At 43.1% G+C, this 12,781-nt stretch overlaps 1 protein-coding gene across 1 annotated transcript; it reads right to left on the bottom strand.

The window, feature by feature from the left end:
• Positions 1 to 4,377: 4,377 nt before the first annotated feature.
• Positions 4,378 to 12,531, bottom strand: LOC115102385 (YTH domain-containing family protein 1-like). The gene is given in 8 exon segments (XM_029622288.2): positions 4,378 to 5,930; positions 6,102 to 6,146; positions 9,277 to 10,316; positions 10,319 to 10,765; positions 10,768 to 10,873; positions 11,197 to 11,291; positions 11,562 to 11,586; positions 12,142 to 12,531. Coding segments are annotated over 8 exon segments (1,815 nt in total). The 5' UTR covers positions 12,169 to 12,531; the 3' UTR covers positions 4,378 to 5,900.
• Positions 12,532 to 12,781: the final 250 nt, after the last annotated feature.

The raw sequence follows: 12,781 nt of genomic DNA, 5'->3' as shown, positions 1-12,781 counted from the left end.
AGGAAAGTATACCAGTTTCATTTGAGGACCAGGGTGTTGACAGCTGTGCCATACAGATTCCAAAATATCTGGGAAGAGATTTTTGATATACCGATTCCATTGCAAAGGGTGTATGCGTTTATATATAAAACAACGCAAGATTAATTGAAGACATTGTGCTTTTCAGCTAAAATTATTTTACAGAATTCTTGGCACCAACAAAATGTTTAATATTTGGGGCATACAAACGTCACAGCTCTGCAGATTTTGTTGTGAAAATACAGAATCAATAGACCATTTGTTCTGGTCTCAGGTTGAGGAATGGCTGAAAAAGTCATTCATCTAAAATTGACCCTAGAAATAGCATTGTTGGGAGATCTGGTCAGTCAATTACTAATATACTAATACTCTTAGTAAGAGTATTTATCTTCAACTTGCAAACTGTGGATTCAATTCGATTAGATAGATTCAAATTGTATGTTAAACATCACAGCATAGTTGAAAGCTATATGGCGCATAGAAATCCGAAGAGGGTGGTCAGCAGAGATGGATGGAATGGGCTGAGGGAAGCTGGGGGTTGAGATGTGGAACTGAAGACAAGTGGGAGTGGAGTTGCTGGGTGGGGGATAGAATGACGGTCAAAGATAAAAGTAAAAAATAAAGTCTAAATAAACAACAACAAAAAAGTATGTTTCAATGATGACACTGAGGGGCAACACTGTTACATCCATTACCTGTTTGCCTGAGGCTGATGCCGTGCAGGTGCTTGTACGCGCGTAACCTCGCATTCAAACGAACACATGTACGTGTGCACGCATGCGCACACACACACACACACACACACACACACACACAAAATAGTGCCACACATGCACTCAAACGCCTTGCTGTTTGGATTTTTGTTGTCCTTGTCTTTTGTTTTTTTAAATGGTTGTTTTCCTTTGTTTTTCTCTTTTTTCCATATTGCTGGTGCATTGGGGACGGTGGCTTGGGGTGGGCGTTTGGGGGTTCTCGGATGGTTGAGGGGCAGCTCTCAAGGAATTGTGTGTGGGGGGGGGGGGATCTTGGATGGTTGGTGGCCTAACGGTTGGGAGATGGGGCCGGTGGCCGATATGTTGCTGGATCGGGTCCCCGATTTGACTTGGTGGGAGATCTCTCAACGTGCCCTTGGGCTGGACACTTGACCCTGGTTGCTCCTGTGGGTCGCTCTGGATGGGAGTCTGCTAGATGACTGAATGCAACATACATTTTGAACGGCTTCACTGCAGGTAGATTGTATGTAAAAAATATGTAAAAATAAATAAACAGTTTAGCATGGTACATAAGACAGGTTGCTTAAGGCAATAACGCAGACATCTAGCAACCCAAAGTTTGAGTGTTAGAATCTCATTACAAGCACCTGCATGGCATCAGCCTTAGGCAAACAGGTATTGGATGTAACAGTGTAACAGATGTAACAACTACTTCATATTTTTTTGCTACTTTGCATGTTAGCTAACCCTTCCCTTAACCCTTTTAGCTAACCCTACCCTTAACCCTTTTAGCTAACCCTACCCTTAACCCTTTTAGCTAACCCTTCCCTTAACCCTTTTAGCTAACCCTACCCTTAACCCTTTCAGCTAACCCTTCCCTTAACCCTTTTAGCTAACCCTACCCTTAACCCTTTCAGCTAACCCTTCCCTTAACCCTTTCAGCTAACCCTTCCCTTAACCCTTTCAGCTAACCCTTCCCTTAACCCTTTTAGCTAACCCTACCCGTAACCCTTTTAGCTAACCCTACCCTTAACCCTTTCAGCTAACCCTTCCCTTAACCCTTTCAGCTAACCCTTCCCTTAACCCTTTTAGCTAACCCTACCCTTAACCCTTTCAGCTAACCCTTCCCTTAACCCTTTTAGCTAACCCTACCCTTAACCCTTTCAGCTAACCCTTCCCTTAACCCTTTCAGCTAACCCTTCCCTTAACCCTTTCAGCTAAGCCTTCCCTTAACCCTTTTAGCTAACCCTTTCAGCTAACCCTTCCCTTAACCCTTTTAGCTAACCCTTCCCTTAACCCTTTTAGCTAACCCTTCCCTTAACCCTTTCAGCTAACCCTTCCCTTAACCCTTTCAGCTAACCCTTCCCTTAACCCTTTCAGCTAAGCCTTCCCTTAACCCTTTTAGCTAACCCTTCCCTTAACCCTTTCAGCTAACCCTTCCCTTAACCCTTTCAGCTAACCCTTCCCTTAACACTTTTAGCTAACCCTACCCTTAACCCTTTTAGCTAACCCTACCCTTAACCCTTTCAGCTAACCCTTCCCTTAACCAGGGATGCAAACTGGTGAGGGCCCAAAAAGGTGACACTTTTTTTTTTGCACTGAAACATGCAATAAATCTCTGCGAGGGGGAAATGCATGTTTCAGCTAATTAAACAACCAAGAATATGATCTACATGGTCAGTCTGTGTGTAAAATAAAAAGTGGTCAATGTGAACCTAACTCACAGCTAAAAAAAAATAAGAAAGCAATCCAATGTTATTTGTTGCCTAGACTTTACTGCAAATTACACTCAAGTTTTGAGAAAAACAATACACTAATATTGCAGTTAGCCATGAAAGCCTTTATAATAGAACACTTGTGACCACACACACACATCTAAGTATTGCACTTGGGGGAAAAACATCTTAAAGTAGAAATAGAATGAAACAACAGGCATTCTATTTTTGCTCTATTATAATGGCAACTATAGTAGACATTGATCAAGTGCACAAGACTACATGTGTGCAAAAATAATGTTCACTGAGTAAAAATGTGTATTATCCCCCCTCACACACACACACATGTTACTGTCAAGTTCAACACAACATAAGCAAAATCTTTGGGCTACACTGAACATTATTACAATTGTACACTTTCTGCCTCTGCATGCAGAGCATGATACCCTTTGTTGGCATAATTGATCTCTTTCAGGCAGAGAGTACACCTGGCATACCCCTTTAATCCACTGTATTGAAAAAGTGTGTGGTGTTCCTTTCACCTCTATAGTGGCATCCAGTTTAAGCCAGGCCCATCATTTTCCCCTCATTCTGAAAATGAACTACATACTGTAGAAAGAAAACATTAGTTCACAGATAGTAGTTACGTTCGTTAGCTAGTTAACATTTCACAGATTGCCAGGGTCCAGTAAGCAACTAACGCATTATAACTTGAATGACAAGGAGTCGTATACCAGTTAATACTATAGCGAATTGGTTATGTGAAATGTGACTAGTTTGCATCCCTGCCTAACCCTTTAACCTAACTCCTAACCTTAACCCCTAGCCTCAATAATGTTTGCCACCTAGCTAACATTAGCCATAACAAATTGGAATCCGTAACATATCATACGTTTTGCAAAATCTATCATACAAAATGGATTAGGGACATCCACAAATTAATACATATGAAAAACGTACTTTATCATACTATATGGAAAGTCTCGGATTTACGGACAAAATACAAAATTCTCGAGACCAGGTTGCAGCAGTTAGCTACACCACTAAATGGCAAGAAAGTAATTAACTGCTCTAAACACTACCTCAATTTGAATTTAGTTCACAACTCCTGAACACTGGAGTAGTGGTTATTGGCATTAATCTAATGAAGCAATCCATCTGCAATCTAGGACAATTTATAGGTAAACTGAGCGAGTATTTTGGGGGTAGGATTACCACTTTTCGTGTTCACGCCGGACCTTGATTTAATAGCAATACAATTAAGGCACGCGGTGAATGCCAAGAGAGGAATCACGTTAACGTCGATCCAAATAATTGAAGTGATTGTATTTTAGGCAAACAAAACATATCAACATAGTTACTTCAGTGGTAAGAAACATAGTTGTAGGCTATGAGCTCTGGTGATCAAACACGGGAAAAGTATATGGACACATTTTACGTAATCCATTAGCCTTGGTTTGATGTGCTGTGAATTATGTAGGCCTACAGTTCAGTTTGTTTTTATGGATCATGGATTCAAAACTGAACAAAATGTATTTTGGGTTTGGGACTATACCGTTGGTTTTATCAGAGAGAGTACAAGTATTTTATGTGTTTTTGACCCAGGTCTGAAATGGCAACGTCCATACTTCAGGCACCACTCTCTCATCTAACAAACGTGGGTCGTCGTCACCTCGTCACCCCCCTCGAGAATTTTGTATTTTGTCCGTAAATCCGAGACTTTCCATATAGTATGATAAAGTACGTTTTTCATATGTATTAATTTGTGGATGTCCCTAATCCATTTTGTATGACAGATTTTGCAAAACGTATGATATGTTATGGATTCCAATTTGTTATGGCTAATGTTAGCTAGGTGGCAAACATTATTGAGGCTGCTGTAGATGCAGACATAGCTACTTTTCACTCACAATAGAACAAACCAAAAACACTTACAATAGATAGTATACCTTTAATAATGACCATGATCAAATCTAAGAATGTGATAGTGACCTTTGATACAACGCATATTAAATTCAGGGGTGACTTAAACATTTGCTTTCTTAAATTTTTATATATTCTCATGAATGAATCATTTCCAATACCATTACATAAATCTGATTCCCTCAATAAATCACACTCCCTTCTGTCTTTCGCATACAGACATACACAGTACAGCAAGCAGGTCCCGGAAAAAAAGAAATCACACACAGATACCATATATACTATTCTCTGGGTTTTCATACACTTGACATTAAATCAGTCAAATTAATTTTAAGATTACATATTTGAGGCGTTCTCAGTTAGCATTGCCAGTACATTAAAGCTTAACATTTCTGAGGATGAAGTGGAAGGGTTATATCAATGCTTTAAATCTGTTAAGAAAAGGACAAGGATAAGAAAGAGTGACAGGGCTATCTTGATTTTAAAAGCAGTACATGCTACATTTGTCCCCAAAATGACTTAGTTTCATTGACCCCGTTGTTGGAATGATGGGGAACAGAGAAAAGTAACAACTATGATTTAAAATAAGGAAGAAGACAATAGTATAGTCCGGCTAAGAACTTGAACTCAAGACAGTTTACATTTCCACCCCATCAAGAAAAAAAGAAAGGGACCTCCTTTGAGAGCGGATGTTCTAGACATCTTTCCCCTGAATCTTTTTGCTGACACACTTGAGTTACAGTACAGCAAATAGAGTTTCATTGACACTGTTGTCAGAAAAAGTGTTAAGGCTCCACTGAAAAAAAGAAAACATATTGTATCTCTTCTTCAACAAATTGTTGTCACAACAGTGTTAAGCCAAGTGATACCTAATTTAAAAAATATTTCTTTTTTTTTTTAAAACATTACATTTTTCTAATGTCACAGCCTTTCACATTATCCATTATATGCATCATTTGCAGAAGCTTTTCACATCTTCTACCAAGCCACAAGACCACCCTCACATGGACAAGAAGGGCATAACAGAACAGTTTATTTTGATTATGCAAAATAAAACTGGCCAAGTACAGTTATCAAACATTTGTCAAGATTCAGTTAATTGTCGCATTCACTCTTCCTAAATCAGAACAACCAATACAAGCACTTAACGTTTCTCCAACACTCACACCACCACAAGTTGAACAGTCACTGAATATCAGCAGCATGTTAGATTTTGTTAAAGAAGTGCAGATATTTGTTACTCAGTTAAGGATGTGAGTGTGGGAGTAGAGCAAATAAAGACCTGCCAGGCTAAAAATACAGAAAGAAAGAAAACAAATAAGGATGAAGCAATTTGATTAATGGAAACTGACTTCATCCCTGCGCACGACTTAGAGACTGGGAACCGGACCAGAAGCAGTGTGGCTCAAAGTTTGATGTGGGCCAAAATAAATAGGAGTTGACAATTTCTTTATGTCCTCTTTTTTCATGATCTAAATTCCATTATGTCCATCCAAGTATAACCATTGATCAAGCTATAAGGAGCATTCCTCTATTGTGGTTTACTTCGGTTTTGGCGTTCCTTGGGTGGGGAGGGGAAGAAATAACAAAAGTGTTACCATTAGAAAAACTTCACTGAATAAAATCTTCCACCCCCCTACAATGGTTTATTATTTCCTTAGAGACATAGGGAACAATGTCTTGATGGGCAGAAGCCGAATAAAAGGTGAAACACTCAGAAAAGGTTCTTTACCTGATCAAGTCGAGACCCTCTCTGTATTGGAGCTGGCTCATAGGTCTGTTGAAAGAAGAGGCATTTAGGGATGGTTACACCTCCTCCACAAAACAATAAAAACAGCAAACAAATACAAAACGGTATACATTTGGTCTGTGATGGGACAAATCAAGTAATACAAAACTCAGGTTGCCCCAATATTTTTTTTAATCATCCCTATGTAAAAAGGAGATATACACTGCACTTGGAAAGTATTCAGACCCCTTCCCTTTTTCCACATTTTGTTACGTTACAGCCTTATTCTAAAATTAAATAAAACATAGAATACCCCATAATGACAAAGCAAAGTTAAAAAAAAAAGTTGAATATACACTACCATTCAAAAGTTGAGTGTCTAGTTTAAGAAACAGATGCCTCACAAGCCTTCAACTGGCAGCTTCATGAAATAGTACCTGCAAAACACCAGCCTCAATGTCAACAATGAAGAGGCAACTCCGGGATGCTGGCCTTCTAGGCAGAGTTCCCCTGTCCAGTGTGTGTTCTTTTACCAATCTTAATCTTTTCTTTTTATTGGCCAGTCTGCCTAGAAGGCCAGCATCCCAGAGTCGCCTCTTCACTGTTGACGTTGAGACTGGTGTTTGCGGGTACTATTTAATGAAGCTGCCAGTTGAGAACTTGTGAGGCGTCTGTTTCTCAAACTAGACACTAATGTACTTGTCCTCTTGTGCACCGGGGCCTCCGACTCCTCTTTCTATTCTGGTTAGAGACAGTTTGCGCTATTCTGTGAAGGCAGTATTACACAGCGTTGTACGAGATCTTCAGTTTCTTGGCAATTTCTCGCATGGAATAGCCTTCATTTCTCAGAACAAGAATAGACTGACGAGCTTCAGAAGCTCTTTGTTTCTGGACATTTTGAGCCTGTCATCAAACCCACAAATGCTGACGCTCCAGATACTCATGCTTCATTAAATCAGAACAACAGTTTTCTGCTGTGCTAACATAATTGCAAAAGGGTTTTCCAATGATCAATTAGCCTTTTAAAATGATAAACTTGGATTAGCTAACACAACGTTCCTTTGGAATAAATAAAAAAATCTGCCGTTTCCAGCTACAATAGTCATTTACAACATTAACCATGTCTACACTGCATTTCTGATCAATTTGATGTTATTTATTTATTTTATTATTATTTTTACATTTTACCCCGTTTTCTCCCCAATTTCGTGGTATCCAATTGTTTAGTAGCTACTATCTTGTCTCGTCGCTACAACTCCCGTACGGGCTCGCGAGAGACGAAGGTTGAAAGTCACGCGTCCTCCGATACACAACCCAACCAAGCCGCACTGCTTCTTAACACAGCGCGCATCCAACCCGGAAGCCAGCCGCACCAATGTGTCGGAGGAAACACTGTGCACCTGACAACCTTGGTTAGCGCGCACTGCGCCCAGCCCGCCACAGGAGTCGCTGGTGCGCGATGAGACAAGGATATCCCTACCGGCCAACCCCTCCCTAACCCGGATGACGCTAGGCCAATTGTGCTTCGCCCCCCGGACCTCCCAGTCGCGGCCGGTTACGACAGAGCCTGGGCACGAACCCAGAGTCTCTGGTGGCACAGCTGGCGCTGCAGTAGAGCGCCCTTAACCACTGCGCCACCCGGGAGGCCCATTTGATGTTATTTTAATGGCCAATTTTTGTTGCTTTTCTTTCATTAACAATGACATTAAGTGACCCCAAACTTTTGAATGGTAGTGTATATATATTTTTATACATACCTTACTTACAAAAGTATTCAGACCCTTTGCTATGAGACTTGAAATTGAGCTCAGGTGCATCCTGTTTCCATTGATCATCCTTGAGATGTTTCTACAACTTGATTGGAGTCCACCTGTGGTAAATTAAATTAATTGGACATGATTTGGCAAGGCACACACCTGTCTATATAAAAAAAAAAAGGTCCCACAGTTGACAGTGCATGTCAGAGCAAAAACCAAGCCAAGAGGTCAAAGGAATTGTCCGTAGAGGTCCGAGAAAGGATTGTGTGGAGGCACATCTGGGGATGGTACCAAAACATTTCTGCAACATTGAAGGTCTCCAAGAACACAGTGGCTTCCATCAATCTTAAATGGTAAAAGTTTGCAACCACCAAGACTCGTCCTAGAACTGGGCGCCCGACCAAACTGAGCAATCGGGGTAGAAGGGCTTTGGCCAGGGAGGTGACCAATAACCAGATGGTCACTCTGACATAGCTCCAGAGTTCCTCTGTGGAGATGGGAGAACCTTCCAGAAGTACAACCATCTCTGCAGCACTCCACCAATCAGGCCTTGATAGTAGAGTGGCCAGACGGAAGCCACTCCTGAGTAAAAGGCACATGACAGCCGCTTGGAGATTGCCAAAAGGCACCTAAGACAATGAGAAACACGATTGAACTCGTCACCCTAATTGCCAAGCACCACATCTGAAGGAAACCTGGCACCATCCCTTCAGTGAAGCATGGTGGTGACAGCATCATGTTGTGGGGATGTTTTTCAGCAACTGGGAAGTACAGAGAGATCCTTGATGAAAACCTGCTCCAGAGACCTCAGGACCTCAGACTGGGGCAAAGGTTCACCTTCCAACAATCCTAAGCACACAGCCAAGACATTGCAGGAGTGGCTTCGAGACAAGTCACTGAATGTCCTTGAGTGGCCCAGCCAGAGCCCAGACTTGAACCCAATCCCTGGAGAGCCCTGAAAATAGCTGTGCAGCGATGCTCCCCACCCAACCTGACAGAGCTTGAGAGGATCTGTTGCGAACAATAGGAGAAACTCCCCAAATACAGATGTGCCAAGCTTGTAGCATCATACCCAAGACTTGAGACTGTAATCACTACCAAAAGGTGCTTCAACAAAGTACTGAGTAAAGGGTGTGAATACTTTTGTAAATGTGATATTTAATTTTTTGTTATTTTTATACATTTGCTAAAATTAAATGTTTTGCTTTGTCATTATGAGGTAGTGTGTAGATTGAAGAGTAAAAAAAACATATCAATTTTAGAACAAGGCTGTACTGTAACAAAATGTGGAAAAAGGTCATGGTTCTGAATACATTTTTTTTTGGGGGGGGGGGGGGGTCTTTACAAAAATGGATGAAACCTATCTGTGATCAGTTAGTTTAGGATCTTTGTGATCAACAAGAGACTGTAATTATGATTACCTTTCTGACAACCTCCTCTTCTTCCTGTCTCTTCTCATAGTGGGAGAAGTCATCAAAGATGGAGGTGGTGTGTTTGTAAGTTGCGATGATCTTGAGCACCTGCTTAGCCTTCTCCAGAGGGACCTCTTGAGTGTCCCTAGAGTTGGTCACCGGCTTGTTGTCGTTGTTTTCCAGCCTGATGTGCCTCAGCTGGCTATTAGGCACATCTTTCACAAACAGCCAGTCCACGTCAAACTTGCCTTTCCACTTGTCCTGCGCCCAAACGCCAGCACTGGTGCCGTAGTCCACGGGCGAGAGCATCTCTGCCACGCCACAGAAGTGGCCGCTGCCATTGACGCTGAACAGCAAATAGACAGGGCCTTTAGCATTGATGGCACGGAAGGCTGAGTCCAGACGCTTGTTACCATGCTCTGTGCTGCACCAGATGGAGTACTTGATGGAACGGTGGATGTCGTCCTCAGAGTAGCTCTTGATGATGAACACGCGGCCATTCTTCAGGTTCCAGTCAAACTCCTTAGGGTTGTAGCTGTGGGCAGCCCGCAGATTCTCCAGAACAGGGTGGTTCTCTAGACCTGGGCCAGAACCTGGAGGCACACCTCCACCCCCACCACTAGAGGAACCGCTGCTGTCCATGCTGCCCCCACCGTAGCCCGGGTTACGGTTGCGTGGAGCAACCCAGCGGGTCTGAGGGGGTGGGGCTGAGTTGTGGTTCTGGTATGACTGTGGGGGGGGCGGGCCCATGGTCATCTGCTGCACAAGGGACTGGGCAGATTGAACAGACTGCTGAGGGGGAGGGGGGAGCCCGTGGGGGAGGTGGGCATGGCCATGAGAGTGGAGCTGCTGCTGGTGGTGGTGGGACAGTGGAGGGGCCACTTTGCTTATGGACCCCTTGTTATCCCATGTCCCAATGTCCATATTGTGTTTGATGGGTGGTGGTGGCAGGGCTCCCCCCATGGGCATGCCTGGCTTGGCCTTCAGCTGCTGTGGCTTGGCTGGTTTGCTGGCGATAGCAGCCCAGGACGTGGGCTTAGGAGGGGCATGCCAATTGGTGTTCCACCATTGCCTGTAGAAACAGCCTGAGCCACAGCTCCACCACCGATCACAGAGCCCACACTCTTCACGCCTGAGCCATTGCCCGACACATCCCCACCTATCTTCAGCCCCAGCATCCCCTGCTCCAGGCTGTTCATGCCTGGTGCCTTGCTCAGAGTGTCACTGTGGAACCCTGTCTGACCATCAGGGACTAGTGTGCCCCCCAGGGAGCTGGGAGGGTAACTGTAGCTGCCCCCATAGGCTGAACTCTGAGTCTGCTGGCCTTGAGACCCACTGGTACCCCAGGTGGAGAAGGCTGGGTTCTCAGGGAAAAAGTTAAATCTATGTGGGTAGATGCTGCTGCCAAGTCCCCCAGGTTGGCCAAAAACGGTGTCATGCATGAAGTGGTGGTCTCCATTGCTAAGGGGCGCATAGGGGGTCAGGTAAGGGATCGGGGGTCGCCACCGGTGGACCAAGGTGCCTCGCTCAGGGGGTAGGGGAATCCAATGGAGGGGGCATAGTAGCTGGACAGGTAAGGGTCAGTCATGGATTGGTAGCTGTTGTTCTAGAGAAAAAAAAGGAGTGTAAATACAATTTTGAAATCCTGATACATCAAACTAAATATCAACATGACCTACCATCACAAACCCCAATGACCGTCAGCTTATACCCCAAAAAATCTGATTTTAGGACCAAAGGGCCATGCGTGCAGTACTTAAGGCATCATCTTTAATTATGCAAATGTATAACAATATCAGCTAACAATGTAGCCAAGCAAACGTCCTGTCCTCCTGTGAGACAATATCGAGTTGTGGTCCTCCCTGCAGCCAAGTCACTTTTTTATTTTCTAATTCAGACACAGATACACACATTTCAAAAGTCACTCACCTGATTGGATTGGCCAGTGAGATAGGGCTCAAAGTCATTATCATGGACAGTTTCCTTCTGGTGGAGTGAGCCATTTTGCACTGAAACCGGAAAGACTGATAGTAGGGTTATTTATCAATGTGTGTCAAATAAACAGACACACACATGTACATGTCTTTTCAGTCAGTACTGATTAACACTTGGGTGTGTAAAAGCAGCAAGACATCGAATGCATAACAAGACATGCATCACTGACATAACAAGACAGCACTGTATTTACACCGCAGCTGCATTGTTTGTAACTCAGTCCGTGCATGGTCTGAGCAATCGCAGTCTACCTAATGAGTCGAAATTGATCTAGCTAACAGTAACTACAGTGATCTTACCTTTAGCGTCTTGTCCTTTTGAATTCTTCATTCCCGTGTAATTGGTTAACATGTAAAAGAGAGAAATCTGTTTTAGCTGTCTAATTAACATCCAACCCACACTCGCTGAAAATTAGAAGCTCGCTTACATTAACGTTAGTTACTTAACTTTACTATCTAGCCAACAACCAGTTTACTAGCTAACTAAACACATTGCGTTAGCACAGAACCACAATTTACTAGAGCTGGTAAACCACTGCAACAGCTGAAACTGAGCCTGACAATATTAATAAGGAGAATACATGTGAAATACATAATGTTGGGTTTTTAGCAAACCACATAGCTAGCTAACGTTAACTAGCTAAGCGCTAGGAACAAAACGTGGCGATTGCTTCAAATTATTATTGGTATAAAAAGGTCAGATTTATTACGTGTTAGCTAGCGGCTAACTTGCTAACTAAATTGGAGTTAACGTTAGCTAGCTAGATTGAATCACATCTCAGCAATGGGTGGATTGGGCGCACAACCAGCCACCTTTCCTCAATGCAAGGCCTTGAGTCGACGCTGAGTGGATTTTTTCCGGGAAATACAGTCTGCCTACCTGAGGGTCAATACTTGTAGCAGACATAATTCATGAAGCAAGCCACTGGATTTGTGTAGAGCGTTTCAATTAGACGCGTTCCCTCAAAACCTGCGTTTTATTCGTATCCCAGTACAGTAGCTAGCAAGCTAATCAGCAAGATGTTTTCCTTCGTTAGTCAGCAGCAAGCTAACTCAAACTACTGTTCCAAGGCTCAATTCTGCCAGTCCCCCAATGTTTACGTAAATCCAATTTGGAGATAGTCCTGGTGGTTTCAAAGGGTCCACTGTTAGGATTAATCCTATGTATTTTTTATTTCCCCCCCTTATCCACCAAATTGCAGTTATTGTGCTGATGGCCCTGTTCACTTCCCCCACTAGCAGTTTCATCCGGGGTCTAAATGAAGGGATTGACGTCAGCGGCACACCAGGCGCGGTGCCTCAACGACAAAACGTCGGAAGTCATGCATCTTCAATAGGAGGACTGCGGTAATCGCGTTTCAGAAATATCACTTGTGATCTTTAATGCTCTGCCGCGATGACGAGTCAGCGCGCTAACCAATCCCACGGAAGAGTGATGGGGACATTCTGAAAAGGGACGATTTATTTGGGGCACAATCTACTAGAATTAAGGTATGGCTTTGATAATAACATGTAAAACC

The sequence above is a fragment of the Oncorhynchus nerka genome, linkage group LG20, assembly GCF_034236695.1.
Source record: "Oncorhynchus nerka isolate Pitt River linkage group LG20, Oner_Uvic_2.0, whole genome shotgun sequence".
In the NCBI taxonomy this organism is placed as follows: domain Eukaryota; kingdom Metazoa; phylum Chordata; class Actinopteri; order Salmoniformes; family Salmonidae; genus Oncorhynchus; species Oncorhynchus nerka.
The sequence above is the reverse complement of the archived record's forward strand: the minus strand, read 5'-3'. Positions and strand labels throughout refer to the sequence as shown.